The sequence below is a fragment of the Pelodiscus sinensis genome, chromosome 21 (genome assembly GCF_049634645.1).
Source record: "Pelodiscus sinensis isolate JC-2024 chromosome 21, ASM4963464v1, whole genome shotgun sequence".
Lineage (NCBI taxonomy): Eukaryota > Metazoa > Chordata > Testudines > Trionychidae > Pelodiscus > Pelodiscus sinensis.
The window spans coordinates 8,402,026-8,428,366 of record NC_134731.1 but is presented as its reverse complement, the minus strand read 5'-3'; the positions used below and the strand labels follow the sequence as shown (position 1 = coordinate 8,428,366).

The window sequence follows — 26,341 nt, the reverse complement described above, 5'->3', positions numbered from 1 at the left end:
TTGCCTGGATCTGGCCCCAGAGGGTGGGGCTCCCCCCAACATTGGGGAGCCTCATCCCAGAGCCTGGGGGGGCATAAAATCTACTAGCCAGGGCCTGTAGGCTCTGGTGCGCAGGGGAATGTGGGAAGGGCCTTTCTGTTTCTCAGTCCAGCTAGGCGGTTTTTTTTTGTTTTGCTTCTCACTTTGGGGCACCCCCCACTGATTGTGTCGTGGGGCAGCAGGCCCCGAGCCCCCCCAAAGGCTCCCCACTCCAGATGCAAAGTTAAACTTTTAAACCAGCCCAGCCTGGCCCTTTAGAGATTTACCTGGAGACCCCACAAGGCAGCCTGCCTTTGGCTGCTCCCCCATGCGATGAACCGACCAGACCCTCTCTTCCTCCCCACCCGTGCACCCCGACGCTGCGCCCTGGCAGCCGAGGCGGGGGCTGGGGGCTGGTACCTGTATGACGCGCATGTTGAGCCCGGTTTCCTGGGCCAGCTGTTCCCTGATGTGCCTGGTGGGTTTGGGGGTGGCTGCGAAGGCGGCTTTCAGCGTCTCCAGCTGCTTGGCTTTGATCGTGGTGCGGGGCCCCCTCCTCTTGGCCCCCAGGTTCTGATCATCGTTTTCGTTGCTGCCAACCTCCTTGTCCGACACGTTCGCGCTCTCGGAGTCCTTCGCGTCGTCTTGGGAAGGGTCTTGGGAATCCGGAGACAGGCTCGGGTCGCTGCCGGTCGTGGCTGGGCGGAAGGAAAGGGGGGGGGGTCACACTCAGGTCGTTTGTGCGGGAGGATCGGCGGACCTTGCCCGGGGAACACACGCGGGGGAAGGATCGCTCAATGCGCCTTGGACACCTACAGCGCCTTGGACCCCTTCACCTTCCCCATCTTGGGCCCCCCACCGCTTCCACCCCTCTGCTCTTTCCTAGGGCACTACCCACTGGACTCTCCTACCCCGCCCCCCGCCTCCCACTGAAGGGGGATTTAAATGGCCACATCTTTTTGTTGAGACCAGGCGAGACCAGCACAATCAACTCATCTGATCTCGTCCAAAGCTTTAAAAAATACCTCGCCTTCAAAAAAAAATAAAAATAAAAAAAGAATAAAAATCAATAAAAAAAAAAAAAAGCCTGGCCTGTATTTCAGAGCATTAGCTGAATTCGGGGTGAACCACACATCAAGCCGCAGTCCCACTTGGAAATCGGCCTTTCGCAGCTGGCCGATTGATCGGGTTCTGCCAAGCAGCTCCCGAGTCGGGCGCAAGGGCGCATCTGTCTCTCGGCTAGCGGCGCGCTTAGGTGGGTTCCAAGGCCACAGACGCAAAACCCCAGCCGGCCCAATAGCCCGTGGATCAGATGGCCAGCGGGGGAGTCCCAGCGTCTAAAATAGCTCCCGCTGTCCCACGCAGACCGCTCACGCGTCGCGCCGGCCGGTGAAATCCCTACTCTGAAATACGGCCGAGTGGTCAGTCAGGCTGGGCTTTTCTGAGGGATCCGACGGGACGGGGGGGGGGGGGGGGCGCTAGTTTGGGAGACGGGGGCAGACCTCAGGCCCCCAAGTCCCCCACTCAGACGGCTCCCTTGATAGTACAGAAGGAAACAAAACCCGACTCTGTATCGTCCGCGCAAATATTCGCCGGTATCTCTGGCACTACCAGCCTGCACCCCACAGCCCTTTCTGATGGTAAAAAAAAAATGCACCCTTCCAAAATGAAATGTCAGCGCACACAGGAAACCACAGCTGTTCTTTTTGCATTGTGCGCGTGTTGCATTTCAGCTCTGCCTAAAACTGCCCTTCTCCCCTCCTCCCCCTCCCCCCGCAAATCAGGAAGGCTTCCTCGCCTCCAGTTTAGACACGATGGTGAAAGTTGAGCGGGGTCCCAAAATCTTGACTTGCCAATAGATAGAGAAACAAATAACAAGGGGAAAGAGAAGAAAAGAAAAAGAAAAAGAAACGGGAGGCGATTTTGTAGAACTTTCCTGACACAAAGGGGATAGGAGAGGCGAGATCTGACTCTTCAGGTAGGTTAGACGCTGCTGGGGAGAGGTGCGGGTGGGGGTGCGTGGACACCCCCCCGACCGATCCCACGCCAGTGGGCGCGCTCAGTGGGCTTTGGGTCAGGCCCCGAGTGCCAGATCACCCGCTTTGCAGCCCCGCGTTGGATTTTAGCCTTTCCCAAGCCAGCTGGCCGCCCAGCAGGAGCCCGGCAGAGCCCCCCTCACCTGAGTGCAGGCTGTTCTCTTTGGCAGTATTGCTGTTATTTAGGTAATCTTCTTTGCAGACAAACTTGTTCTCGTCGATAATGTAGAGCTCCTCGCCGGTGGAGAGCTGCTTGTTACACATCATACACGTAAAACAGTTCAAGTGGAACACTTTGTTCCGGGCTCTCCTGACCAAGTCGCTGGGGGAGATGCCCTGGGCGCAGCCAGCGCACTTGGTCCCAAAACACCTGGCGAGGAAGAAGAAGAAGAAGAAAAAAAAGTGGAAAAACACCAGGATCAGCGCATCATCCGAGGGACCCGAAGGATCCCGTCCTAGCAGCGATCCACAATTCAAACAGCGCCTGACACTTTTTTTATATTAAATCAAACCCATTTTTTTTTATGAAGGAGGGAAGAAAGCAGCAAAGGGGCCACCTTTCCTGGAAGCTTTACATTCGTACACATAATAAAAAATCCCCCAAATCGCCTGCAGCGAACACTTTTACAAGCATTCTTCCGATCAAAGGGCGTTATTTTATCCGTGAAGGAAAAGATTCCCTCCATTATATCTAGATAATAAATGATATGTTCAAAAGAAGTGGTCTGGGAAGAGGATAAATCGCTGGAAGATTAATTAAAACACTGGAGCTGGGCTGTCGAGAGTTTCCCCTTTAAACCTTGACACATTGATTAACGACGCTCTAATAAACATTAAGCCGAATTTCTGATACGTTATCAATTTGTCAAGGGTGTTGCATTGTGCTTGAGCATCCTGGGTAAAGGTGCGAGGGAGACACCGGTCGCAGGGTTGCTTGTCACGTAGGAAGGCGAGGGGCTCACATTTGATCGGGTCAGCTACTTCACAAACTTTGGGGGAAGGGGAAAGCGGAGGGAGTAAAACACCCGGCTCATCTATTTTAGCTCAGTTATTCTGTATCAGCCTTTATTTTTTGGGGGAGGGGGGAAAAATACACCTTAGTTACCTTAACTCCCGGGGCGGATGAAAACGTAAAGTGTGCTTTAAAAATCGCCTGTTTTTTCAATGCACTTGTACAACATATGGACACTTGTCCTACAGGACTGTGCAGGAGCTTTTATATACGTAGGACAATTTAAATGATTTTAAAAGCAGGTCCATAAACCTTCCTCCAGGTTGTTGTTTTTTCGCGGAACCCTGAGAATTCGAGGCAGCCCGCATCTGCAGCCCAGACGCGGCAAATATTTGCACCCCACCTCAATTGGAGGCCTTTACACCGATTGCTTTTGGAAGGCAAGCCGTTTTTAGCCGAGCCCCCTTGGCCAGGCGGAAACGGCAGAGGAGAAAGGATCACGCGAACGAGTTAAAAAGCGGGGGCCTTTTGTGGCTCTTGTATGTTGCAATCAATAAACACCCTTTGATTTAATTTCACACACAAGCCAGACAAGGGGCGAAATGGCATCTGAGGTTTCTCTCTCCCGGGAAAGGGAGAGATCCGGCTTTTCCGTTTCCATCTGGGGAACAATTTAGAGGGGCGAAAGGAGAAAAAAAAACCCAAGGATCATTTCAAGGATTCGGAGTTTTGTTTTGCAAGAGGATCACAATTGGCGAGTGTCTTTTTCCTAGGGCCGCGCCGCCAAATCAAGGACCTGTCCTAGGCCAGACCCGAGAAGTTAAACCCCTTGTTTGGCTTCCTTGCAGCGTGTCAGCTGGGTCCCCTCCCCACAGCTCGGTTTGAGGGTATCCTCAGCCCCGCGCAGCCGGAGGAGTTTGGGGAAGGGGTGTGAAATGCTTGTCTGGCAGGGATGCCAGGCCGGGATGTGGATTGTTACAGCTGCTGCGCCTGGAGAGGAGTAAAGAGGTGGTGGTAGGGGGGTAGGGGGGGGGAGTTGTTTGTACACAGCTTCCTCTTGGAGAAACAACGTTTATTATTCAAATCCAGTTATCACATATTTACTAAAAGCCGCAGACGGATTTAGCGCCGCAGCGTCCACACCGACTTCCTCCGGGTCTAGCTTGGCCCCAGAGCCGGGTAGCAAATGTGTCATTTCCTACTCCGTGATCTCCCCCTGAACACACGGGGGCTGGACACTTACACGGGCACATCCCCCAGACCAAACTTGCGCGGGGTGGGGGGTGGGGTTCTACTGTAGGCCGCGTGGCTTTTTAAAAATTCTTCATAAAGGCGAGAGTTTATTTCTACCGTCGAAGCAAACCCCCCCGGCCCCCCAACACCCCCTCAGACGAGGAGACCTCTCAGCAGAGCGCTGCCTTCCGGCTCAAAGTCAGAGCTAAATGAAGCCGAAAGAGGGTTTAGGGATTTTTTTTAAATCTCTCAATTCAAGCACTTGCAGGTGCGCTGATCGCTTTGCTTGGGTTTGTTGTGAGACTTGCTCTTTGACTGGAAGTAGCAAAACCTGCGTTTTAGTGGGGTCTTTCAACTCCCAGCGCTCCGAAAGCCACCTCGGCAACTCCGATTTCACCCCCAAACGGGGGAGGTAGAACGAGGGAGAAACCATCGTTTACACGATCGAGGAAAACGAGAGGAACTTTTAGCCGATGATCATTTTAGTGCCCCGGGGAAATATAGCGCACTACATCGGTGGCTACGCGGCCTGTAGGTTTATTTTTAAAGTTTTACGCTGCAAAGGGCGGGGAGAGGCGGGGTTCAATGGAAACAGGGCTTTGCTGGCCCTACGATCACCGCGCAATATTGTCGGCTGATCCTAATTTTTGCACGCGAGCTACATGACAAGAATCCCTTTCCTGGACCCAAACACACAACAACAAAAGTCCCCGGGACGCTGCCACATGTTAGGAAACTGGGAACGGGAATTTAGGGCGAAGCTGTCATTCTGGCTGTTTTCCCAACTCGAGGAAATCCGCCTGGAGGGGCTGATTTCAAACATACAAATCTGGGGCTGGGCGCAGGAGGGATGGCCTAAAAAAAAAAAAAAAATCCCCCGAATCTCCGCTGGATTTGGCCTGGCTTCTCGTTTTATTTTCTGGGGGATCGGGGCAGAGAATCGGGCCCTGGAAGATGTTACACAAAAGTCTAGTTGGAAGCGAACTTTGGCAGTGAAGTTCCACAAGGCCCGGCCCTTTGAAGGGAGTTGACGGACACCCGCCAGCGATCCGAGATAACCTCTGGGCTCCCAGAAGCGCTGGACAGCTACTCCCGCCGTCCTTCCGACTTTCTGCCCTCCTCTTCCCCACAGCTGTCCCTTCGCCAAGGCAAAACGCACGCCCGCCCCCTCCACGGGGACTGCCACCACCCCAAAGGCCCTCCCCTCGTCTGCGCCCTCCCCAGACCATCACCTTGAGGAAGAGAGCTGAAGGATATTTCGTGTGTGCGCGCAAGGGGAGAGGCCCGGGAGGGGGGATTAAAAAAAAATGTGAAAACCTCGGTCCTATTCAAAAAAAAAAGAAAAAGAAAAAAATAGGTTAAAAAGGAGAAATGCGAGCCCCGGCTTCCGACGGGGGAGTCCGGTACTTACCGAAAGAAGTCGTTTTTGCAGTAAAGCTTGCCTTCCCGGGAAAAGCATTTCTCTGTCAAATTGCATTTACATTCACAGCACTGAACACACTTCACATGCCAAGCCCTGTCCAGTACATTCAACAAAAAACGGTCCAAGATAGGCCTTTTGCAGCCGGCACAGTGCACCATTGTCTTTGGCTATTTTGAGAGTGGGGGGTTGGCTCCCAGATGTCAAGCAAAAAAGAAAACCACAAAACCAAACAAAAATTAAAAAAGAAGAGAACACCGGCGTCGGGGGGGTTGTTTTTGTTTGCTTTAAAAGCCTCGGAGGAGAAAAAGGGGAGAAGCAAAGGAAGGGAAGGCGGGGAAAGATCTTCTTTCCAATGTCCTAACAGGGGCACGCAAACATCGAAAGAAAAGAAACAAAACAAAACAACAATAAAAAAACACCCCCGGCCCAGCTTTTCAAGACGGCAGCAGAATCCCGGCCAATAAAATAACAATTAAAAAAAACCCAACAATTAAAAAAGATCAACGCGCATGAAAATAACAATTAATACTAATTAAACAAAAATGTGGCGAGTTTTCTCAGGTCTGAGGTAGAGCAGTCAGGAGTCAAAGTGCATCTGCTTTTTCCCAACGAGAAGTCAAAAAGGAAAAGGGGGGGGGGAGATAAAATAATTATAATAATCAAAAGGAGCTTTGGATCCTAACCTAGTATCATTGCTCTAATCGGTCATGGTATGCGTTGCAAAGCGCCGCCCTGGGAAGGGAGGGGGAGAGACGCTAGTTGTTAGAGAGAGAGATCTATTTTCATACTACAAATCAGCCAGATGTAGCTCCTCTCGCTGGACGTGGCTACAGTCTTCTTGACACCAGTTCAAACGCCCCCTTGTATATTTCAGCAAGACAGAGTTTTACCTACCCCTGTTTATATGTCTAGTCCACTAGTCAAAACTCCTAGCCTGGTCCCTGCAGAGACAATATTGCCCTGCATGCTTTTTGCTGTGGTGGCGGTGGAGGGTGAGGTGGGTGGTGCGTTTTGGTTTGGTTTTGGTTTGGTTTTGCTCTGTTGCCAGTCTTCGGCGGCGGCTCGAAGCCAAAAATGTTCCAAGCAGGGGCTGCGGAGGAGGAGGAGGAAGAAGAGGAGGAGGAGGAGGAGGATCTGCAGGGCCGGATCCTCTGTGCAAAAAGGTCTTTCCAAAGAGGAGCCTCTCTCGCTTGGTCTGGCGTGTGCGTCCCGCTCTCCGCGCGTCTCGGTCCCAGCTCCAGGCGGCTTCTCGCTGGATTGCATGTTCCCGGCCGCTTAGAAGCCACAGCCTTATGCCCGGCGCTCTGACGTCACGGCAGCGGCTAGCCAATCACAGTCCCGCGGCCCCCCTCCCACCTCTGCAACCCATTAAGCATCCTTCCCAACCTGGGATGGTGCATTAAGACCCATTTATAGAGCATAAGAGGAAGCGACCCATTGTCAAAATTGTTAGGTAATGGGATATTTTCCCTTTAAAAAAAACTTATTTGGTAAGAGGCTTGAAGTGCACTTTGGGGGAAGAGATGGCTAAGGAGCATGAATGGCTGTAGTGGTGTTTTTTTATGAGCGATAGCTCACAAGTTGTACCCAGCAGAGAGACACACAGAGAGTGATAAAACTGGTAGGTAATTTTTTTTGTGTATTTTTTTCCTAGATCAAGAGAACTGTGTCTGTATAACTATCATTTAAATGGAGGGAGGGGGTGTCTTGTAATTGTTGTTAGTGAGCAGAGCATCTCTATGGACGGGAGGTTACCACCAACTGTCCCGATTTAACGCAATGACCTTTGCCAATAATTGTACTGACTCAAGGATCGACAATTTAATGGTCTTTGTAAAGCATGTAAAGAGAAAAAGTTTAGGGGGCTAATAAACAGAAGGCAGTTTTCAGAAAGGCAAGGTCGGGGTTTTATATCGCAGAAGGTAATTGCCTTTGAGTAAACAAAGCTGATAACATCTTGCTTTATTTATAATCACGTAGATTATAACCATCTTTTGGGGAAGGAAAAAGAAAAAGTGTGAAAACACTCCTGCTGTCTAAGCCACACCATGGTGTTTATTGGCTTTATGGTACACTACATTCTGCTAGCGAAAGGGGTATTTTGAACTTATTTTTTTTTGGGAGGGAGGGAACTGACGTTCCCTATAATTTCTAGACAGAACTATGAGTTTTCAGAATGCTTAAACCTGTCTCACTGAAAAAGAGGACTCATATAGCCCGGTTCCTTTATAAATTAATATTTCACTGGTTTCCAATCTAATATATGTATTTACGTGTATTTAATGCTCTTTAATATTTGCACTGGGATTGTTTTAAAAAAAATCAACTACTCCGAAATGATTAATTTGCTAACATTTGTAATATAAAATTGGAATCAAATGATAACTGCAAGTTATTTAATGAATTTCTTTGCAAATAAAAATTAATTCGATGTTACCTGAAAGGGATTTTGTTAATGACTGATCAGTGTAAGGAAACTGTTTGGTTTCTCTTTGGGGTTTTGCATTTACGTTTGTCTTGTGAGAGAATAGTGTATGTAAATATATGACAAATGCTTCAGGAATGGTCTTTCTTTGGAGACTGATGTGTAAAATCTTGAGGAGAAAGGTTTACAATTCAGCTGAGGAAGTTTGCACTTGTTGATGATTGAAAAACCGCCTCCTAAAAAGGGGGACAATCCCCCCAGTTCTTCCAAAATACATGCTAGTGTAATGAATTCTGCTCGGCTTCCCAAATAAATGTCTGTAACAAAAATCTCTCCTTCATTCTTTTCTTGCTAACTAGCGGTTCTGAGAGAATGTTAATTAGCAAAGAAGGGCGGTGGTTTTTCATTTCTTTAAAACGTTAACGCTCGGCAAGTCCGGAGAAAATCATTTCACACGCAACGCGCTGTTTTCTCCTGCAAAATGCTTCTAAAAATCGAACATTCCGTTTCGAGAGACAAGTTAAAAAACAAACAAACAAAACCGAGAAAGTGGCAGGAGGCAAACGCATCTGAAAGAGGACGCTCCCCCTTTACCTTGGGATGTATTTACAGACCAGAACTCTGCTGGATTCCCTGAGTAGCTAAAGGAAGCACGATCGGTTGCTCACCTTTCGGATCATTTTCTTTTTTGGATGGCGAAAACCCAGTTCACATCTGCTCTAATTCTTCCTTTCCGCAGAACTGCGGTGCGGGTTCGTCCTACTCCGAACCCATCTCACTTCGGTTTAGCCCCTAGCTATTTTTTCCTCGTCATTAAAAACAAATCAACCCCAATTCTGCCACTCCCAGCGCCCACCAGCGACCCCCCCCTTTGCAGGACTGAAACCGAAGCGTGGGTGCAGCCATGCCGAGAAGGGAACAGTCTGGACAACGCGGAGAAGCTCTCTGCTTCGGGTTCAGGCTCAACAAAAAAGACCAATAAGGAGGCAAAGTTTCGGAGTAGCGGGAAAGCAGAGGTCTGGAGGCGGCGGCTCTGAGAGACATCCAGGCGTGCCCCCCGGCCCCCAGCCTCTTTTCGATACCGATCTCCGTTATTTATTTATTTTGTCTACACCCAGGCAGCTGCTCCGTTTCTCAGCGCAGCCCAGAAGCCCGGCGCTTGGGCTGCCATCGGAAGACCTCTCCAATCCCGCTCCAGCTCCTCCTCCTTCGCCCGCCCGGTGGGAACCGGAGCGCTTTCCAGCCAAGCGCGGCTCCGGATCTGGCCTGATACATACACACGTGTTTGCCGGATGGGGCCCAAACTTCCTGGCTTCCCCCCCGCGCGGTTACTTTGCATTCCCTCCGCGTGTAGTTAAAAAAAACTGGGAATCGATACGGTCCCTTCGCAGTCACCCAGAGAGCCCCCCCCTTCCACATCCTTAGCCCCTTTTCTCCCCGCATATGGGCTGCCTCTCATGTAAAACAGAAGGAAGGGATGTCTGGGCTGGCCATGGTCCTATAGACCCTGGAAGGCGACAGCTGTACGCTTGCTATCAAGGGACCGCTTCCCTTTGACTGTGACATGTGCTGGTCAGGGATGAATAAGAGAGAGAAGATGAGCGTCCTACGCCCATCAGCTTTCCAGGGCGGGTGTGTGGGGGGGAGGGAAGGGTGCGTGTTTTTTAAGGCGTTAGCACACGCATCTGGTGAGAAAGAGCGAGGGGATGAGACGTGCGGCTACATACACACCCCAGCGGTCCAAACCCCGCCTCCGAAGAGTTGGTCTTGGGGAAAGGCAAAGAGGGACCCTGGCTGAAATGAACCTTCCAAAGGAATCCCAGGGGGGGGACGAGGTGTTAGTCTGTAACTTTACAAACAAGGCGTGGTCCTGCGGCACCTTAGAGATACACAATCGTGAGCTTTCGTGGTCGAACCCCACTTCCTCAGATGGAGTGGAGTGGAAATAACAGATACCAAGAGAGATGCCTACCAGCAGAGGTAGTACCTGCCAAGCCTAAAGACAATGGCTCTCCCACTCCCCTTCCCGAAAAGGCTGGATAAGGTGGGATTCAGTGATTCTATTTAAAACAACCTTGCGCTTGTTTTAAATGTGGGGGAGACCCCAGACTCTCCTCCCACAAAATAGCAGAAGCACGAGGAAAGCCCTAGATGCGGTTTGCCTATTCTACTACACACTGACAAATATTGGATGGCCAAAACCAGACATGGAGGAGGGGGAGATGGAGGTGGGGGAGAGAAGGGGGGGAGGGAAATCTCTGTGTCTTTAAATGCAAACTGTGAGGTGCCTATCCTGATGCATCCAGACAAAGTGGGGCGGATTGCCTGGCTGTGGCACAGTGGAAACTGAAGCCCCAGGCAGACGGACGAATAAAAGTCAGATCAAACGTTGGGCACTCCAAGTGGTGTGCTGGATGCACTGGCATTGGCCAATGCATTTACATCCTGGTTCCCAGTAGCATCAAGGCTTTTCTCACTTCTTTGTGCACCAATTCGGGCCCTCGGTGCCAGCCGCTTTTACCTTTTCACTCCCCCTCCCTGCCCACACTTTCCACCCACCTTTGGGCGTTTCGTGCCGGGCAGGGGCTCATCCTCTCCCAGAAAAGCAAGGCGGCTTTCTCCAGCCGAAGCTCACAAGGCCTGGCTTTCCCACGCCAGTCGGCGTCATCTCACGTAGGGGAGTGAATCTGGTTTAAAACGCCAACTCCTGGATGTGGCGTGATTCGGCGGTTACTGCGCTGTGAGGACGCAGGACTCCGAGGGGGGCCCGGGGCAGGACGGAAGCGCCCACAGAGCGGTGACAACTTGCGTTCCCTGTGTGCCCCTAACGATGTGAGGAGCCTGGAGCGCTGGCTGGGTTAGGGTCAGCCCCCAAACCGCTCCCGCAGCCCGGCCTTTGGCGCGGATCCCTTGGGAAAGGCCCATGGATCCCTTGCCCGCGGGTCCCTGGCCAGCTCTTTTCTGGCTGGGACGAAGCCTTCGGAAAGGCACCGAGTTTGGTCTCCGTCTTTACAGGCCACTTGCTGTAGCGGGTTATTAACGGGAGAGACTCTGCCGGGAAAGGGGGGTGTTAAAAACCAACACCCCTCCCCCCAAGACGCTCCGGATCCTGCAGAGCAACGGGCCAGAACGCAGGCTCCGGCTTTGGCAAAAGACACCCCCGATTCTGTAGGCTGCCATTCCCATGGCTGGATAAGCCGGCCCGCAATCCGGAGCAGGGACAGTCCGGATCTGATTCTGTCCCGTTCCAGTCCCTTTACACCCGGCCCTGGCCACAGACAGGGGAACGCCGCAACCGAAGCCAGGGGCGCTTCAAGCGTAGAGACCCGGACCGGCTGCACGTAGGGCCGCTTCCCTAGCACGCCCACCGGGAGAGGGAGTTGGGGATGTCGGTGTCCGTCCTCCCCCGGCGATTTCGGGGCGATGCAACGAATATGGACGCGGCAGCGGGGGAGGCGGGGGAACGACGAGACAAAACGCTCATTCAGGGCCCCTTCGGCAGGGAATAATCGACCCCAACAAAAGCCACTCGCCCATTTGTGGGTGCGCAGGGGAGCCGCGCAGCTTCCCCGACAGACACGCGGCCGGGCAGATTTCTGCGCCGAGAGTTCAAAGCCCGGCTGGTAACAGCTGAGCCGTGGTGCCCTTTGGGGCTCGCTTCCCCTCCCCCCACTGCGCCCCCCTGGTGTCCTGCGGGTTCTAACCCCCCTCCCCTCCTGGTGCATTGGGAGGGCAAACGCGCCACGTTCGGATGCTACCGACCCCCTGCTCGAGCAAATGAGGGAGCCCGGCTTGCTCTGGGGCAGAGGTAAACAAACCGGAGAGTCCGCCCGGAACTTTGTGGGTGCGAGTTGAATAAATGTTCCCAACATCCTGGGGAGTTTCCCACGGGACAGTATGGGGGGGGGGGAAAGAGAGTCACAGATTCCCTGGATAGGGTCCCCCCCAATTTCCTTCTCCTTTTTATTATCAAAAAACAGATCGCAATTCGCTTTTGGGAGGGGGGGAAGAAAATGGGAGCGCGTGTGTGTCCCACAAGCGACCCTTTCCTGCGTATTTATTCTTGGAGCAAGAAGGAACATCCCTGCTCTTGAACACACTCTACCTACGCTCTACGGCTCTGCTCTTTTATACCCCTTCTAACTCCGCTCAGTGTCGCCCCGGCTTTGGAAAGAGGGAACAAATCCGAGGAAAGCGCAATCTACACTCTGCACTGGAATCCAAAGCTCTCGGGTTCGGCTGGGTGGGAATCCGCTTTGTGTTGGAGTCTTTCCCGTGCGCTTAGGTAAACACCGCTCCGTGCATCCCCCGGCTTTCTACATCGCTGCGCTCGGTAATGGGATTTCTCGCTCTCCTTTCTGGGGCACGGGTGTTGTACAAATGTCAGAGTCTCCCCACCCCTTCTGTAGACTCAGCCTGGATTTGTGTAGCCTCACGCGAAGGAGGCGGCGTTGGAGTAACTCCGAAAGCTCCGCTGTCCACCGGACAGGACCCACCTCCGCGCTGCAAAGAGCCAGGTGGAATAGTCCTGGGATAATGGCTCTAGGAAAAGAGTTTCCTTTCTGTGTAAAGTTTCACTTTACACCGGGGTCTCAACAAAGACGCTAATTATCTTACCCAACCCATTACAAAGATCGCTTCCCCAATTAGCACCTCGAATATCATTAGCTCACAGACATTTACCTCCTCCCTCATCCCCCTCTGTTCTGAAATTTGATTTGCCCTTTTTATATGTGCTCACTTATTTTGATTGTATCCTTTGGTATATATGGTCGTGCCTATTTTCTTCCACTATTTGATCTGAGGAAGTGGGTCTGGCCCACGAAAGCTCATCACCCATTAAACCATCTTGTTAGTCTTTAAAGTGCTACATAGTCCTGTTTTTTGTTTCAGCTACACTAGACTAACACGGCTACATCTCTATTACTTTCTGTGCTAAGTGATTTGCTCCCCCCCCACACACACACACAGTCCCCGCGGTTGCTTGTGTCACCTTTAAGGCAAGCCAAGGAGGCTGAGTTGAAAAGTTCAAGTTGAAAGCTTGCAGTGGGGCAGACAAAGGAGACAGACCCCCCCGCCCCCGGGATGCACGTGGCAATAACCTCGGTGATCCCACATACTTCCCTGGGGGATGTGATTTGGGGGACTGTTCTGATCTTCAGCCATGCAACAGCCCGGAGTGACACTTGGTAATAAAGGGAGAAATATTAGTCCGGACCCAGCGCAGCTTTGATCAGCTGAGTGCGACCGCATCGCCTCTCCGGGGCTGGGACCCACCGAAGACAGCAGCAGCTTGGTCCGGGGGCTCTGCTCTGGCCTGTCACTGCGGGCGACTCTTTTACCCAGGTCCTTTCCTCCTGCTGGCTCAGCGGGAGACACTCCTCCAAAAGAGACAATCCCCCTTCCCGCACACCCTGCCCAGCCATTAATCCTCCCCGGAATGGGCTTGCCTCCTTCGCGCAACGGGGCTAGGGTTACCCAGTCACTGCTGATGGCTGGAGAGATACCAAGCAACTGGAAGTGGGGGAGAAAGGGAAAACCCACCTCTCCCCTTCCCATCCTGCCTTGATCTCTGCCTGCTTGTGGCTTGCAGCAGCGCCCAGGCGTGACCGGGTGAATCAAGAGCCTGCAAGCCCCAAACTTTAGGGTTTTTCATTTCCCCAAGTCTTTTGTTTCTGGGCCTATTCCGAAAGAGCTGGACGCGAGTCAGACAGGACAAGGGAAGGGAACAGACACGTGGATTCCTTCTCTCCCTCTAGCGAATGCAGGCAGTTCGAGGCTTTGCACGGGACTCATTTCCCTGTAGCTGATCGCACAGACACTGCTCCGACAATCGCTTTTATTTCCCCCTCCCACGTCCCCTTTCCAGCCTTTCGTGCTTAGCCACTTGTGTTGCCAAAACCGGCAGGATTTGTCTTCCAACGTCCTCTCCCTCCCAGTGTAGTTTTCTCCTTCTGCCCAATGAGAAAAGCCATTTGTGCTGGTTAGTTTCAGCCTTAACGTGCAGGGTTGAAGAAGAAACCGGTTCTTTGGTGCCTTGGCCCTTGTCTACACGTGGGAATTATTATTTCGAAATATGAACTCCCGAAATACATTATTTCAGAATAACCCGCGAAACAGTTATAATTATTTTGAAACCTAGTGTGCCCAAGGAAGCAGCACAAAGGAGATTTTTTTTGCATGTAAATAGGCATCCCTCGGACTGGGAACCCACCACGCCATCTCCTCCAGTCCTACTTCCCCTGGAGCTGGGATAGCAAATGAAGTTCTGGCAGGATTTCTCTTGACAATGTTTGTTAATGGCGTGAGAGCCTCGTAGATTGAAACTTTGGGAGCCCTAGACATCTGTCAGGGCCAGATATTGACCCCCCCCCAACAATTTAACCCAACACCCCCTCCCCTCCCGACTTTCCAACTCTGCAGCACACCCGGGTTAAGAAATTCGATGGATCTTATAGATCTGTTCCCTGTAGGCCTGTCACGGGAACAGCTGTTCTTTCACTCCCAAAAGCCAATAATTGAACGGAATCGCAGCATCCTGGTCCGAATCCCGCCCCTCTCCCCCCCCCCCAAGTAGTGTGGGGAGAGGAAGACCCAAGCACCTACTTAATTGGCTGCACCCTCGCCCTCGGTTTCCTGGGGGCGAGATGGAAAGCCCCCAGGTTCAACGCAATGCTCCTGTTTCGCCCTCCTTGTAACACGCACTGACACGCCAGCGCCTTTAAACGACACGCGCGGCAAGAAAACACCTGGAGTTGGAGCACGACTGCGGGATTTGTTTGTTTCGCGGCCCTGGAGAGAGCGCATCTCCGGGCAGCATCCGATGTACCAGTGCGAGGGCTTGTTTTGCGTGGGGTGGGGCGAAGCAGCCAGACAAAGCACCGCTGAGCCCCTGGGACAGATCCCGCATAACCCCAGCTGGAAAGATGACTGCAGGTCTCCCAGCTGTGTCGCTGGGCTGAGCGCCTGCCTGCCACCCTCCTCACCCTGCCTGTATTCTCCGCCTTTCCTTGGGGGCGTTTCATGCTCTACAACCCCCCCCCCCTCCCCAGTCCTCGGCCCAGTGGCCTCCCTGAACCCAGACGCTACTCAAGAAGCTGCAGCTTTGCAGGGTAGGAATGAACTCAAAGCCGGATACTGTCTGGAGAGAACGTACCCAGCAGGTTAGAAAGTCAAAGTTACTCCGCGTGACTTAGATCCCGCAATCCCTGGGATCTCTTTTTTCTCCAGACCCCCTTCCCCGTCAGCCTTCTTGCTAAGAAACTCCCCGGAAGAATCTTAGAAGCGGTGGAGCTGGCCGATTACATATCTATATATAATCTACAGCTGTATGATCAATATAATATATTATCGATATCTATATATGACAGATGCATTACATCAAACTCCCCCTCCTTTCATTTTCTGTTCTAAATTGTGAGCCCCCCCCCCTTTTCTCCAGTGTACTCATCTGAGGAAGTGGGTTTTGCCCCCAAAAACTCATGATACTATACAGATATTTTCGTTGGTCCCCCAGGGTATGTCTACATTGCGATGCTAGTTGGGGATACCAGAGGCATCCCAGAATAGCTACCCTGTCTTTTGAACACGGCCCCTATATAGAAATATAGTGGACACGCTGATTTTGCAGCCCTGTAAGCGTGGTTCCATGAGGAATAAGGGATGTCTCAAAATAGTGCTTTATTTCAAAATTTGGTGCTGTGTAGATGCACCAAATTTTGAAATAGCCTATTTTGAAAAAGAATCAAAATAAGATATTCAATTTGCTTAGCGCAAATTGCATATCTTATTTCGAGCTAAGGGTGCGGTGAAGACACATGCTAAAGGGTACGTCTACGCTGTACAGCTATTTCAGGGTGCATCCACAGAGCAGGGCTTAACTCAAAATAAGCAACACAAAGTGAGTTACGTCAATGGCGTAATAGCTTATTTTGAAAGAGGGCGCATTCACACAGCACTTACTTTGAAATACAGCACTCTTCCTCCAACTTCCCTTATTCCTCATACAGTAAGAGTTAGGATATGTCTAGACTGCACTCTAAAACAAAATAAGATTCCGTATCTTATTTTGATTGTATTTCGAAATAGGCTATTTTGAAATTTGGTGTGTCTACAAGACATCCCTTATTCCTTGTGGAATGAGGTTTTTAGGGATGCCAAAATAGCGCATGCTTTACTTTGAAAATTATTTCAAAATAGTGGACGTGCTCCTTGGACATGGGGTAGCTATTTCGGGATACCAGAGGTATCCCGAAATAGCTTTGCAGCCTAGACATACCCTTACAGGAATCAGAGTAAGAAGCCCTCCAGCTTGACAGTACTTTGACACTATTTCAAAATAACTGCCTGTATTATTTTAAAATCTGGCACTGTGCAGATGTGCCAAATTTCAAATTTCAAAATAGGTTTGAAATAAGATATGCAATTTGCATAGAACAAATTGCATATCTTATTTCAAGTTTAGGGTGCTGTGTAGACGCACCCTAAGGCTGTGGTGTCCAACAGACTAGCCACATGTGGCTATCTGGCCATTTGAGTGTGGTTAGTTGGCTTGAACAATGTGGCTATTTGGTTAGTTGTGTGTGGCTAGTTCGCCATAGTAAGAGCCACTATAGGATATGTCTAGACTACAGGAGAAAGTCGACTTAAGCCACACAACTTCAGCTACGTTAATTGCATAGCTGAAGTTGAAGTAGCTTAACTCGGCTTTTGGTGCTATCTACACTACAGAAAATTGAAGGAAGAACACTGCTCCTTCAACTTCCCTTATTCCTCATGAAATGAGGGTTAAAAAAGTTGGAGTAAGAAGCCCGTTATTTTGAAATTATTTTGAAATAACAGGCTTGCTGTGTAGATGAACACCCTGGCTACGTCTACACAGCAGTGTTATTTCAGAATAACTGATGTTTTTCCAAAATAACATAGTCCACGTCTACACTACAAGTAGTTATTTTGACATGTCAAAATAATATTGAGCTGGAAGACTTCTTACTCTGACTCCTGTAACCCTCATTTTAGGAGGAGTGAGGGAACTCGGAGAAAGAGTGCCCTTTCTCAGACTTCCTGCTTTGTAGACAGTGCCAAAAGCAGAGTTAAGGTACACAACTGACATACGTCAAGTTGTATAACTTACTTTGGTTTACTCAGGCTGTGTAGACGTATTTCAGAATAACATGAGTTATTTCAAAATAATGTCTACACTATGGACAAAATGGAATTAAATCTGTAACTTCAGCTATGTTAATTGTGTAGCTGAAGTGGAAGAGGCTTAACTCGGCTTTTAATGCTGTCCACACTGCAGGAAGTTGAAGAAAGAACACTCTTCCTTCCACTTCCCTTGCTCCTTATGAAATGAGGGTCACTGGCCCCACTCAGCTCAAATTAGCTGTCTTAACTTGACCATTAATTTGAACCTTGGAAGATCTACAGTGGCAGCTTTGATCTTCCTCTGCTGTGTAGACTTACCTAGGGCTATGTCTACCCAGCAGCATTATTTTGGAATAACAGGCTTCTGAATCCGACGGCTGTAACTCACCCTCACTTTAAGGGAAGTTGGGGGGAAGAGTGCTCTGTTTCAAAATAACTGCTGTGTAGCCAGTGCCAAAAATCACTATTTCAACTTAAGCTACACAATTCAAATTTAGCTCTGCTGTGTAGATGCCCGCAAGTGTGCTGTGTAGTCACAGCCCATGAAAGCAGGGTTAGGGGCATCCTCCAGAGCACCCCTCTTACTGTGAATTAGCTGTCTTAACTAAACCACTAATTCGAACCCTGGAAGATCGACAGTTTCCATCTTTCTCTGTAGTGTAGACGGACCCATAGTGGCTACTGCTTCAGAACTGGTTGGGCACCCTGGCTCTCATGGATAGACGCACCTTACAGTGCTACAGGACTGCTCCTTGTATTAAACCAATATTTAAGCTGTAATGAAGCGGCATAACCCCGCAGTCCAACACAACACACCATTGTGGGACAAGCTCCACCTCTATGTCCCGGGCCAGGTTTGTTTTAAGGAGCCGGGGAAACGTGCGTGCATTGGAGTTCTCAAGTTTAAGCAGCGGCTTGGTTTTGTTTATTTATTTATTTGGGGTTGCTCTCTCCGGCTTGATTCCCCCTGCCTGGATTGCATGGCACGTTGCTAAATGTTGTCGCTTACATCCCAGGCTCATGCATTGTTTATGGGGACGCTGACTAATAAATAATTAGTAGCCCCAAGAGCGTGTGCCTGGGTTTCGACTGAAGGCGAGGAAGGGGACGGGAGGAATCCAGCCAAGGGCCAGCTGGCTCCTGGAAGGAGAAGTCCGCTCCCTAGTCTGCAGCTTGCTTGGGAAGAGGCAGAGTGTGACAAACGACCCCCCCCCCCAACTATCTGGCCAAATCAGCCTCCTTCAAAGGGAGCGGAGAGGAGAGGGAAGCAGAGAGCAGAAGTTTATCCTTGTCAGCGCCTTCCTGTGGGCGGACAGACTCCGAGCGCTGCTAGCAGCCCTGCAGACCCGGGCTTGCAGCGGGCAGGGAAAGGGGCTTTTCTTTGCTTGTCCCCGGAAAGAAAAAACAAAAACAAAAAACAAAACTAGGAATCCCTCCCCCCCCCACACCAGTTCACCTGGCTGCGGGGGAATGAAAGAACATTGCTAAGAGAAATGGTCACTGGGTTTGTAGGTTCATGTGATTGCACCTCAGTGCCAAGGACTTTTGTCTACCCCCGGCTTGTTTCTCTTGGCCAAAGCCAGTAGTTCCCAAACGAGTGCAGCATATGGGTGAGAGAACACAACTTTGGGGGTGTGTGTGTGTTTGAGTGTGAGACCAGATTGTTAGAAGGAAAAACCTTCTGTGTGTGTGTGTGTGTGTGTGTGTGTGTGTGTGTGTGTGTGTGTGTGAGAGAGAGAGAGAGGCACCTGATTGCTAGAAGGAAAACCTGTGTGTGTGTGTGTGTGTGTGTGTGTGTGACCTGATTGCTAGAAGGAAAAAACAGTGTGTGTGTGTGTGTGTGTGTGACCTGATTGCTAGAAGCAAAAATCTGTGTGTGTGTATGTGTAAGAGACCTGATTGCTAGAAGGAAAAAAACAGAGTGTGTGTGTGTGTGTGTGTGTGTGTGAGAGATAGACCTGATTGCTAGAAGGAAAACCAGTGTGTGTGTGTATGTATGTGTGTGTGACCTGACTGCTAGAAGGAAAACCAGTGTGTGCGTGTGAAAATTAAAACTTTTTGAAAAGGAGGGAACAGGCAGCTAAAAGACAAACCAAACAAGAAAAGTAAAGAGGGTGTGAGCAGTGGAGGAAGAAAGACCATAAAAAAAAGAGGGTGAAACAAATCCCATAAGGATGCACCAAATCCCACCTCATTCATCTTCATTGTCTCCGTGTATGCAAAAGCAACTCTAGCATAAGGAAAAACCACTATGAAAGCCCTGGCTTTATTTTATATCCTATAGATCAGGAGGGAGGCAAAGCTTTATTCTCGCCCAGAGACAGATATTTTATTTCTCTCTTACGGTTTTATGTGTGAGAGATGTCAAAAAGGTAAAATAGATGGCTAATGCATAGGCAAAAGGAAGCAGCCTTGGCATGCTCTGTGTCATGAGGTCTCCCAGGGAGAGCAGGCTGGGGATTTAGGACTGATGGCAGACTCTGGGGGATTTCTGCTAAAACATCCCTCTTCATAAATTCAGCAGCATGGTCAACTCACTAGGAAGACAGAGTTTTCAAGAGAAAGAGCTGGAGCCAGGCATAAATGCACCACACAGAGGCATCAATTTCCTTTCCATCTACATACCCAATGGTCACTGTCGGTTTCAAACCGGGGTAACTCAGCTGTCGCTTGACCGACTGGGCAAATTTGTTCAGACTGCAAAGCCCGGACCAGACCATGTCTGCAGTGTCATAAAGTGGCTACGTGTCAATTTACACTGAATTTGGGAAACAAAATTCTTTTTCAAATTTAATTCTTTTAAGGTCTTTATATTTTGCTGAGGAACGGCATTGGGAATTTTAACCCTTACTTACACACATAAGCACTAACTTGCTTTAAACTTTACAGGATGTACATATACACACCTCATATGTACACCTAACCACACTTGCTATTGTCTATATACCCAGATTATATAGGCTTGAAAATTTACCTATTCAGGTGTTATATCTGCTCACCCACCTTTACTTTAATAATAAAAGTCATTACTGGGTACGTCTCTCTCTTATCTATCCAAATAAAAAAATAATCCCCAACAACTTGCCCTGGGTTAACAGAAAGTTGAGTGCGCCATATGTACCACCAAACAGCATTTGTTTATTTTGTTGTATATTTGTATCCATCTGGAAGCCTGGTGGTGGATGTGCAGGGACCTTTTGCAAAGTTAAAATATTTCTCCCTAAGCTGCAACAATTTTCATACTTTTCTAACCTCAGGGATTTACTTAGCACATTAAGTTCAGGCTCAGAAGCCCAAGGCTATTACTCATTTGGGTACTCTTCTCTCCTCTCCCCCTCCCCCATATTTTATCATTTGACTTCCTGGTTTAAATTCATGTTATGGCAAATAATAGATGGTAATACTTTCCCCCTTCTCCATATTAATTAACTCTGCATTTGAGATGATTTAATGGCGGCAGCAACAAAGTGAAACAAGGAGACAAAACAGCACAAACCCGAAAATTATTAAAATTCTGAAGCTTCACATAGTTTCACCAATTTCTTGGCAACATTTGTGAGGTCAGTTTTGTTTGCATTGGATGGACAGCACAATCTAATCCAATCTAATCAGTCTACACATATGAAAGCCGGCCAATCCTATAGAGCAGAATACACCTCGACAGTAGTATTCTGGGAGGAGGTGGCAAGCTTTCTGAAATATTAAAAAAAAAACTTAAAAAAAGAAAAGAGTTCCTATTGCACCTTAGAGACCAACAGCTGTTTTTTAAAAAAATGTCATGAGTTTTTGTGGGCACAACCCACTAGACCATGGGTTCCCAAACTGGGGGGGGGGGGCGTGCCCCCCTGGGGGCATGTGAAGAAATTCCAGGGGGGCTCGAGGCACTCCAGCCCCCTCCCATCAAGTTTTGCTGCCCCGGTCAGTTCCTTTATTTTTCTTTTTGCTCAACAAGTTTTGCTGTTGGGGAGGGGCGTGAGGGTTTTTCAAAAATCAAAAAGGGGGGCGTGATGCCGAAAAGTTTGAGAACCACTCCACTAGACTAACACGGCTACCCCTCTGATTCCTGAAATATTGTTCTTCCTGGGGCATCTGAAATAGGCAACAAACCAGTGTGCTCGTTGCAAATTAAAAAAGCAAGGTATAGCTGATTAGCAAATTAATTATTTCAGTATCCCCAGGACTGTATTGTTTTTCTAAATTCTTTGGGCCTAGGTAATTTACTAATTTCACAGTCAGTGAACTTCCCAGGGAGTGAGTCAATCTAATCTATCTAATGTCTATAGAACACTTGTTTAAGAGGGAGAAGTAAGTTTAGTGGTGATGGCAGAGAAACAGGAACGCTGGACCTTTCTCCTTGGCTCTGCCATTGACTTTCTGTGGGACGTTGGACATATCGCTTCACCTCTCCGTGCCATCAATAAGAGGTGATGAGACTTACATACCATGGCTGATGGGACCCTAAATAGCTGTTTACAAACCCCCAGCTAAGTTCTATATGGGCCCGATCCACAGCGTGCTGCAGAGTATGAACTATTATTTAATTATGAATGGGAATGATCCTGCTGCACTTATTCAAGTGAACAGCTTCATTAACTTTCAACAGGGCTACTCAGGTGAGTCTGAGAATAAGGAAAGGGATTTTTGCAGGATCAGGACACTATTCTACTATTCTCAAGCAGCTGGGAGAAGGGTGTTTCTAATACAAGGCTTTGAGGTCATCAGCCAAGCAGAGATTTCAGGTTTCTGTATCCTCACCGACTCGAATGTTTGAATGAGAGTAAAATAATTGAAATAAAAGAGAGAGAACTGTCTGAGTAAAAAGTTCTGACAATCAACTAACATCACTGGTAAACCAGCAATGCCATTCTGACTATCAAATGAAAACGATTAGTATTTATAAAAAAAGCAAAACCCACGGATGGCAATAGTAATGCCTCTTCAGGAAAAACCTAACCCACCGCACATTCTGTTAAGATGAAATCAGACCCTGCAGATGAATTTATATCCTTGCTCTCTATTCTGGGTGCTGATTTAATCCTTCTTTATCAATATATTGTACCTTTTAAAATATAGTATTCCTCTGTAATCTATACACACTATAAATACAACATGATATCAGAGTTTAGATAGTGCTTCCATTATATTAGTCCTATTTTTATAAGTCTATAATTTGGCGCTTATGTTTCAACAGGACATTTTCTTCTCCCCCACCCCCTTTACAACATGCACACAAGTCCACTTGGTTGCTTACACAGTTTGAAGCTGACAATTGCTTTGCATGTGGTGAAGTGTAAGAAGTTTAGGGCAAAATTTTGTCTGCCTGATGCAGATGGACAGATGCCAGGAAAGCCCTCAGGCAAAAGGAGAAAGCAGTGTGGAAGTCCCTAATTCTGGCTTCTATTCTATCCAAATGCAGGCAGAGGTTGGCTTGCAGGCTCTCCTTGCTGACAGCCGTGGTGGCAAAGTGAGATGAAGGATCTAAAGGACAGGGGCAGTTGTACTCACAGAAACTAAACTGGCCTAAAACTGGAGTAACACAGTGGCAAAACTGACCAAAGATGGTTAACCCCACATTTTAATAGACACACAAATGATTATAACTTGATTGCTTGCATTTTATTATACAAGTGCATGTTACACCTTGTTGAATGTATAGTTTCAAATTTAACTATGCATGAAGAAAACTGACCCACATGCTACATGCAAAATTGCATATGCAGGTTGAACCTCTCTAGTCTGGCAACATCCGTGGTCCAGCACGATTTTAGTTAGCTGGATGCCCACTTATCGAGGCCAAGTTTCTCACAAGTCTCATAAAGTTTGTTTACAGCCACCAGTTCTGGCTCTTAGGGTGTGTCTAGACTACATGCCTGGTTTCACGAGGCTTACCTGTGTCGATGAAGAAAGGCTTCTTTGTCGGGGCATCGCGTCCAGACTCCCCCGATCTGCCGACAAACAGCTGATCGGCAGATCGGGGCAGCCATTTAAATTTAAATGAAGCCGCGATTATTTTAATCGCGGCTTCATTTCCCTCTTCCGATCTGGCTAATCTACATGCCTCCGTCGAAGGAGGCATGTAGTCTAGACACACCCTTAGTGTTTTGGGGCTGTTCTTTAGCTCTAATTTACCCCTAAATGTCTTCTAGGAACCCAGCAAGCAGTGGCAGTGTTGGTAATGCTGCTAGCCCGTAATGACCTCCTGTGGTCTGCCAAATTCTCTGGTTCAGCACTGGTCAGGTCCTGAGCGTGCCAGACTAGAGAGGTTCAACCTGTGCAACTGAAAAACATATCCCTCCAGCTACACAGAGATGAGAGACCGCTCAGGTAAGACAAAACCCATTAGGTCAAATCCTGTCTCAGATACCCTCAGAATCTCTCCTTTTGGCGATGTCTGTACGGACCCAGAGTTTGGACAACGGGGGCGTGGATTGCAGCATGCACCACCCTGACTGCCTCACGTTGAGAAAGCTGGCGCAAAGGTATCGCTGCCTGCATGACCCAGCTGTGCTGGGAAGAGGGCTCCGTTAATGGGAACAAGGCGCCTTGGAGTTTGCCGCCGCAGCCTCCACACAGGGGATCTGCAGTGCAGCCTGCTAGTACACGCTACAGTTCGCTCCTCTCTCCCCCAGGTTCAGATTGGAAGGCCCTGCAGACAGTCCCGTAGCTGGGTCCTGCACTCTGACTCCCTGGGGACACAGCTTGTGTTTCACTTAGGAGTCGATAGCCTCCTCCAAAGGGCCCAGAACATGCAGAAGTCATCGTGTCTTCAGAGGTTATTTCACTGGATGATTATTATTTATATCACAGTGGGCGTGGGGACCCCAGTGGAGAGCAATCCCCCCATTGTGCTACAAAGGCACGGTGAGAAACAGTCCCTGCCCCTGGAAGCTTCTTCCAAAATGGACGACGCATGGGAGGGGAAAAGACACACGGCGAATGAAATGATTCACTCAAGGTCACACGGCAACTCAGCAGGGCCTGAGCCTTGACTCGAACTAGGGCTTCTAACTCCTATGCCAATGAACTATCCATTTGGCAGTCTCGGGAGGGTTACTGGGGTCATCGGTCACTTTAAAAACGAGTAGTCCTGTGGCATCTTAGGGTGTGGCTACACAGCGGCGCTAGCTCGAAATCAGCTACGCAATTTGAGCTGTGCAAATCGTATCACTTATTGTGAGCTTATTTCGATCTAGTCTATTTTGAAATTTGGCGCTGTCAACACAATGCCAAATTTCAAAACAGATCGCTACTCTGAGAAGTCCCTTAATCCTCATGGAATGAGGTTTAACAAGCTTGCTGTTTCAATGTCCTGGTATTTCGATTGCATTTCGAAGTAACGGGCATGCTGTTAAGACGCGGAAATCACTATTTTGGGATACTGGATGTATCCCAAAATAGCGCCGCTGTCTAGACGTATCCTTAGAGTGCATCTACACAGCACTGCAACTTGAAATAAGATATGCAATTTGACCTACGCAAATTGCATATCTTATTTTGATGCTATTTTGAAATAGCTTATTTCATCATTTGGCGCTGTCTACACAGTGCCAAATTTTGAAATAAAGCGCTATTCCAAAACATCCCTTACTTCTCATAGAATGAGATTTACAGGGATGTTGGCCTAGCAAACCCAAAATAATGGGCTTGCTGTGAAGATGCGGGATAGCTATTTTGTGATACTCCGGTATCCTGAAACAGCATTGCAGTGTAGACGTACCCTTAGGGTGTGTCTAGACTACAGGATTTTGTCGACAAAAGTGGACTTTTGTCGACCAAACTATACCTGCGTCTACACTACCGTCGAGTTCTGTCGACAGAACATCAACAGAACTCGGCAGTTTTGTCAACGGCGGTAAACCTCATTATATGAGGAATAATGCCTTTTGTCAACAGAGTTCTGTCGACAGAAGGCGTTATTGCTTCTACACTGTTCTTTGCGTCCACACTCTCATGTCGACAAAGCGGCTTGCTTTGTCGACAGAACTGGCTGCAGTCTAGACGCTCTTTATTGACAGAAGCTTTGTCGACAGTATCTGTCGACAAAGCCTCTGTCGACAAAAGCCTGTAGTCTAGACGTACCCTTTAGAGACCAACCAAAATATCTCTAGTTTCACGAACTGTTGTGGGCAAAACCCATTTCTTCAGAGGAGCTTGAGTGGAGAAAAAAGGGGGGACCCAGAATTATAACAGAAAAAGAAGGGAGCGAAAATCAAAATTAAATAACCTCAGTAGACACGGCGCTTCCCAGCTTCCTGTCTCAGGGCGCTGCCTTTCCATCTGCTGCAGTTGTTCTGGCAGAGCTATACGGGTCGTGAATGAAGGCAATGAAGCTGCCCTCCCTCCCTCTGGGTAAGGCATGGGGTGAACTAGAAGCTCTGCTTTGGGGATTAAGGCTGACTGTATAAATAACACATGGCAAAAGCGTGGTGTGAAAAGGCAAAGGCACCTACCATACATCACTGTATCTGTTCATACTGCGGCGGACACTAGTCCTATTCCCCTTATTAAGTATTTTAAAGGCACAACTGTTTGGTAGGCTTCCCGGCAGCATCCTGTGAACATTGCAAGTTATGACTTGTCACGTCAACTGCTTAAAGAAACATGAACAAACAATGTTACCTAAAAGGAATATCTAATGAGCTAACTAGCAAGCCATAATTTCTTTCCCCCTTATTATTGATGACCTTTCATAACTCGTCACTGAGGCTGCCATTCACAAGTTGCTGGGTATTGATGCCTCTTATTAGTTAGCCCATTGTATATCCTCATTATCTCTCTCTCTCGGCAGGTGAAGATGACTGGCGGGAAACCATGGAAGAATCTGGACCAGAACTACACAGCGTAGGAGGCATGGAATATGAGACCAATGTAAAACAGCTGCCTGTACCATTAGTTCAAGCTAGTAGGACCTTCATTAAACCTTGCTGAATCTGGGGACCGGCTTGATTCTTTTTAGAAGCAAAACCAAACCCACATCAGCAGTTTTCCAAACAAGCGTGTTTCTGTGATGACTGTGAAATTAGGTTATGCTTTTTGGAAGGCACTTTTCTACCAGAGAGATGTGTGTGCGTGTGGGCTGCATGCGACTGGGATATGTAGAGGGGTAA

At 48.8% G+C, this 26,341-nt stretch overlaps 1 protein-coding gene and 1 long non-coding RNA gene across 4 annotated transcripts in view; one reads left to right on the top strand and one right to left on the bottom strand.

Annotated features, from left to right (window-relative positions):
* LHX1 (LIM homeobox 1) overlaps nt 1–26,341 on the bottom strand; it is a 62,877-nt gene that overhangs the window by 6,976 nt on the left and 29,560 nt on the right. For 2 of the 3 annotated variants that reach the window (XM_075904765.1, XM_075904766.1), the window contains exons 2-3: nt 2,198–2,424; nt 439–716 (exon numbers count right to left, since the gene is read on the bottom strand). In XM_075904765.1, coding sequence (XP_075760880.1) covers nt 439–716; nt 2,198–2,424 — 505 coding nt within the window. Of the gene's footprint in view, nt 1–438; nt 717–2,197; nt 2,425–5,650; nt 6,895–26,341 lie in introns of those variants that run through there. The other variant, XM_006138626.2, reaches the window with a different exon arrangement.
* LOC102454117 (uncharacterized) lies at nt 7,075–26,168 on the top strand. The gene is made up of 2 exons (XR_012897072.1): nt 7,075–7,283; nt 26,023–26,168. It is a non-coding gene; the product is annotated as an uncharacterized LOC102454117 (long non-coding RNA).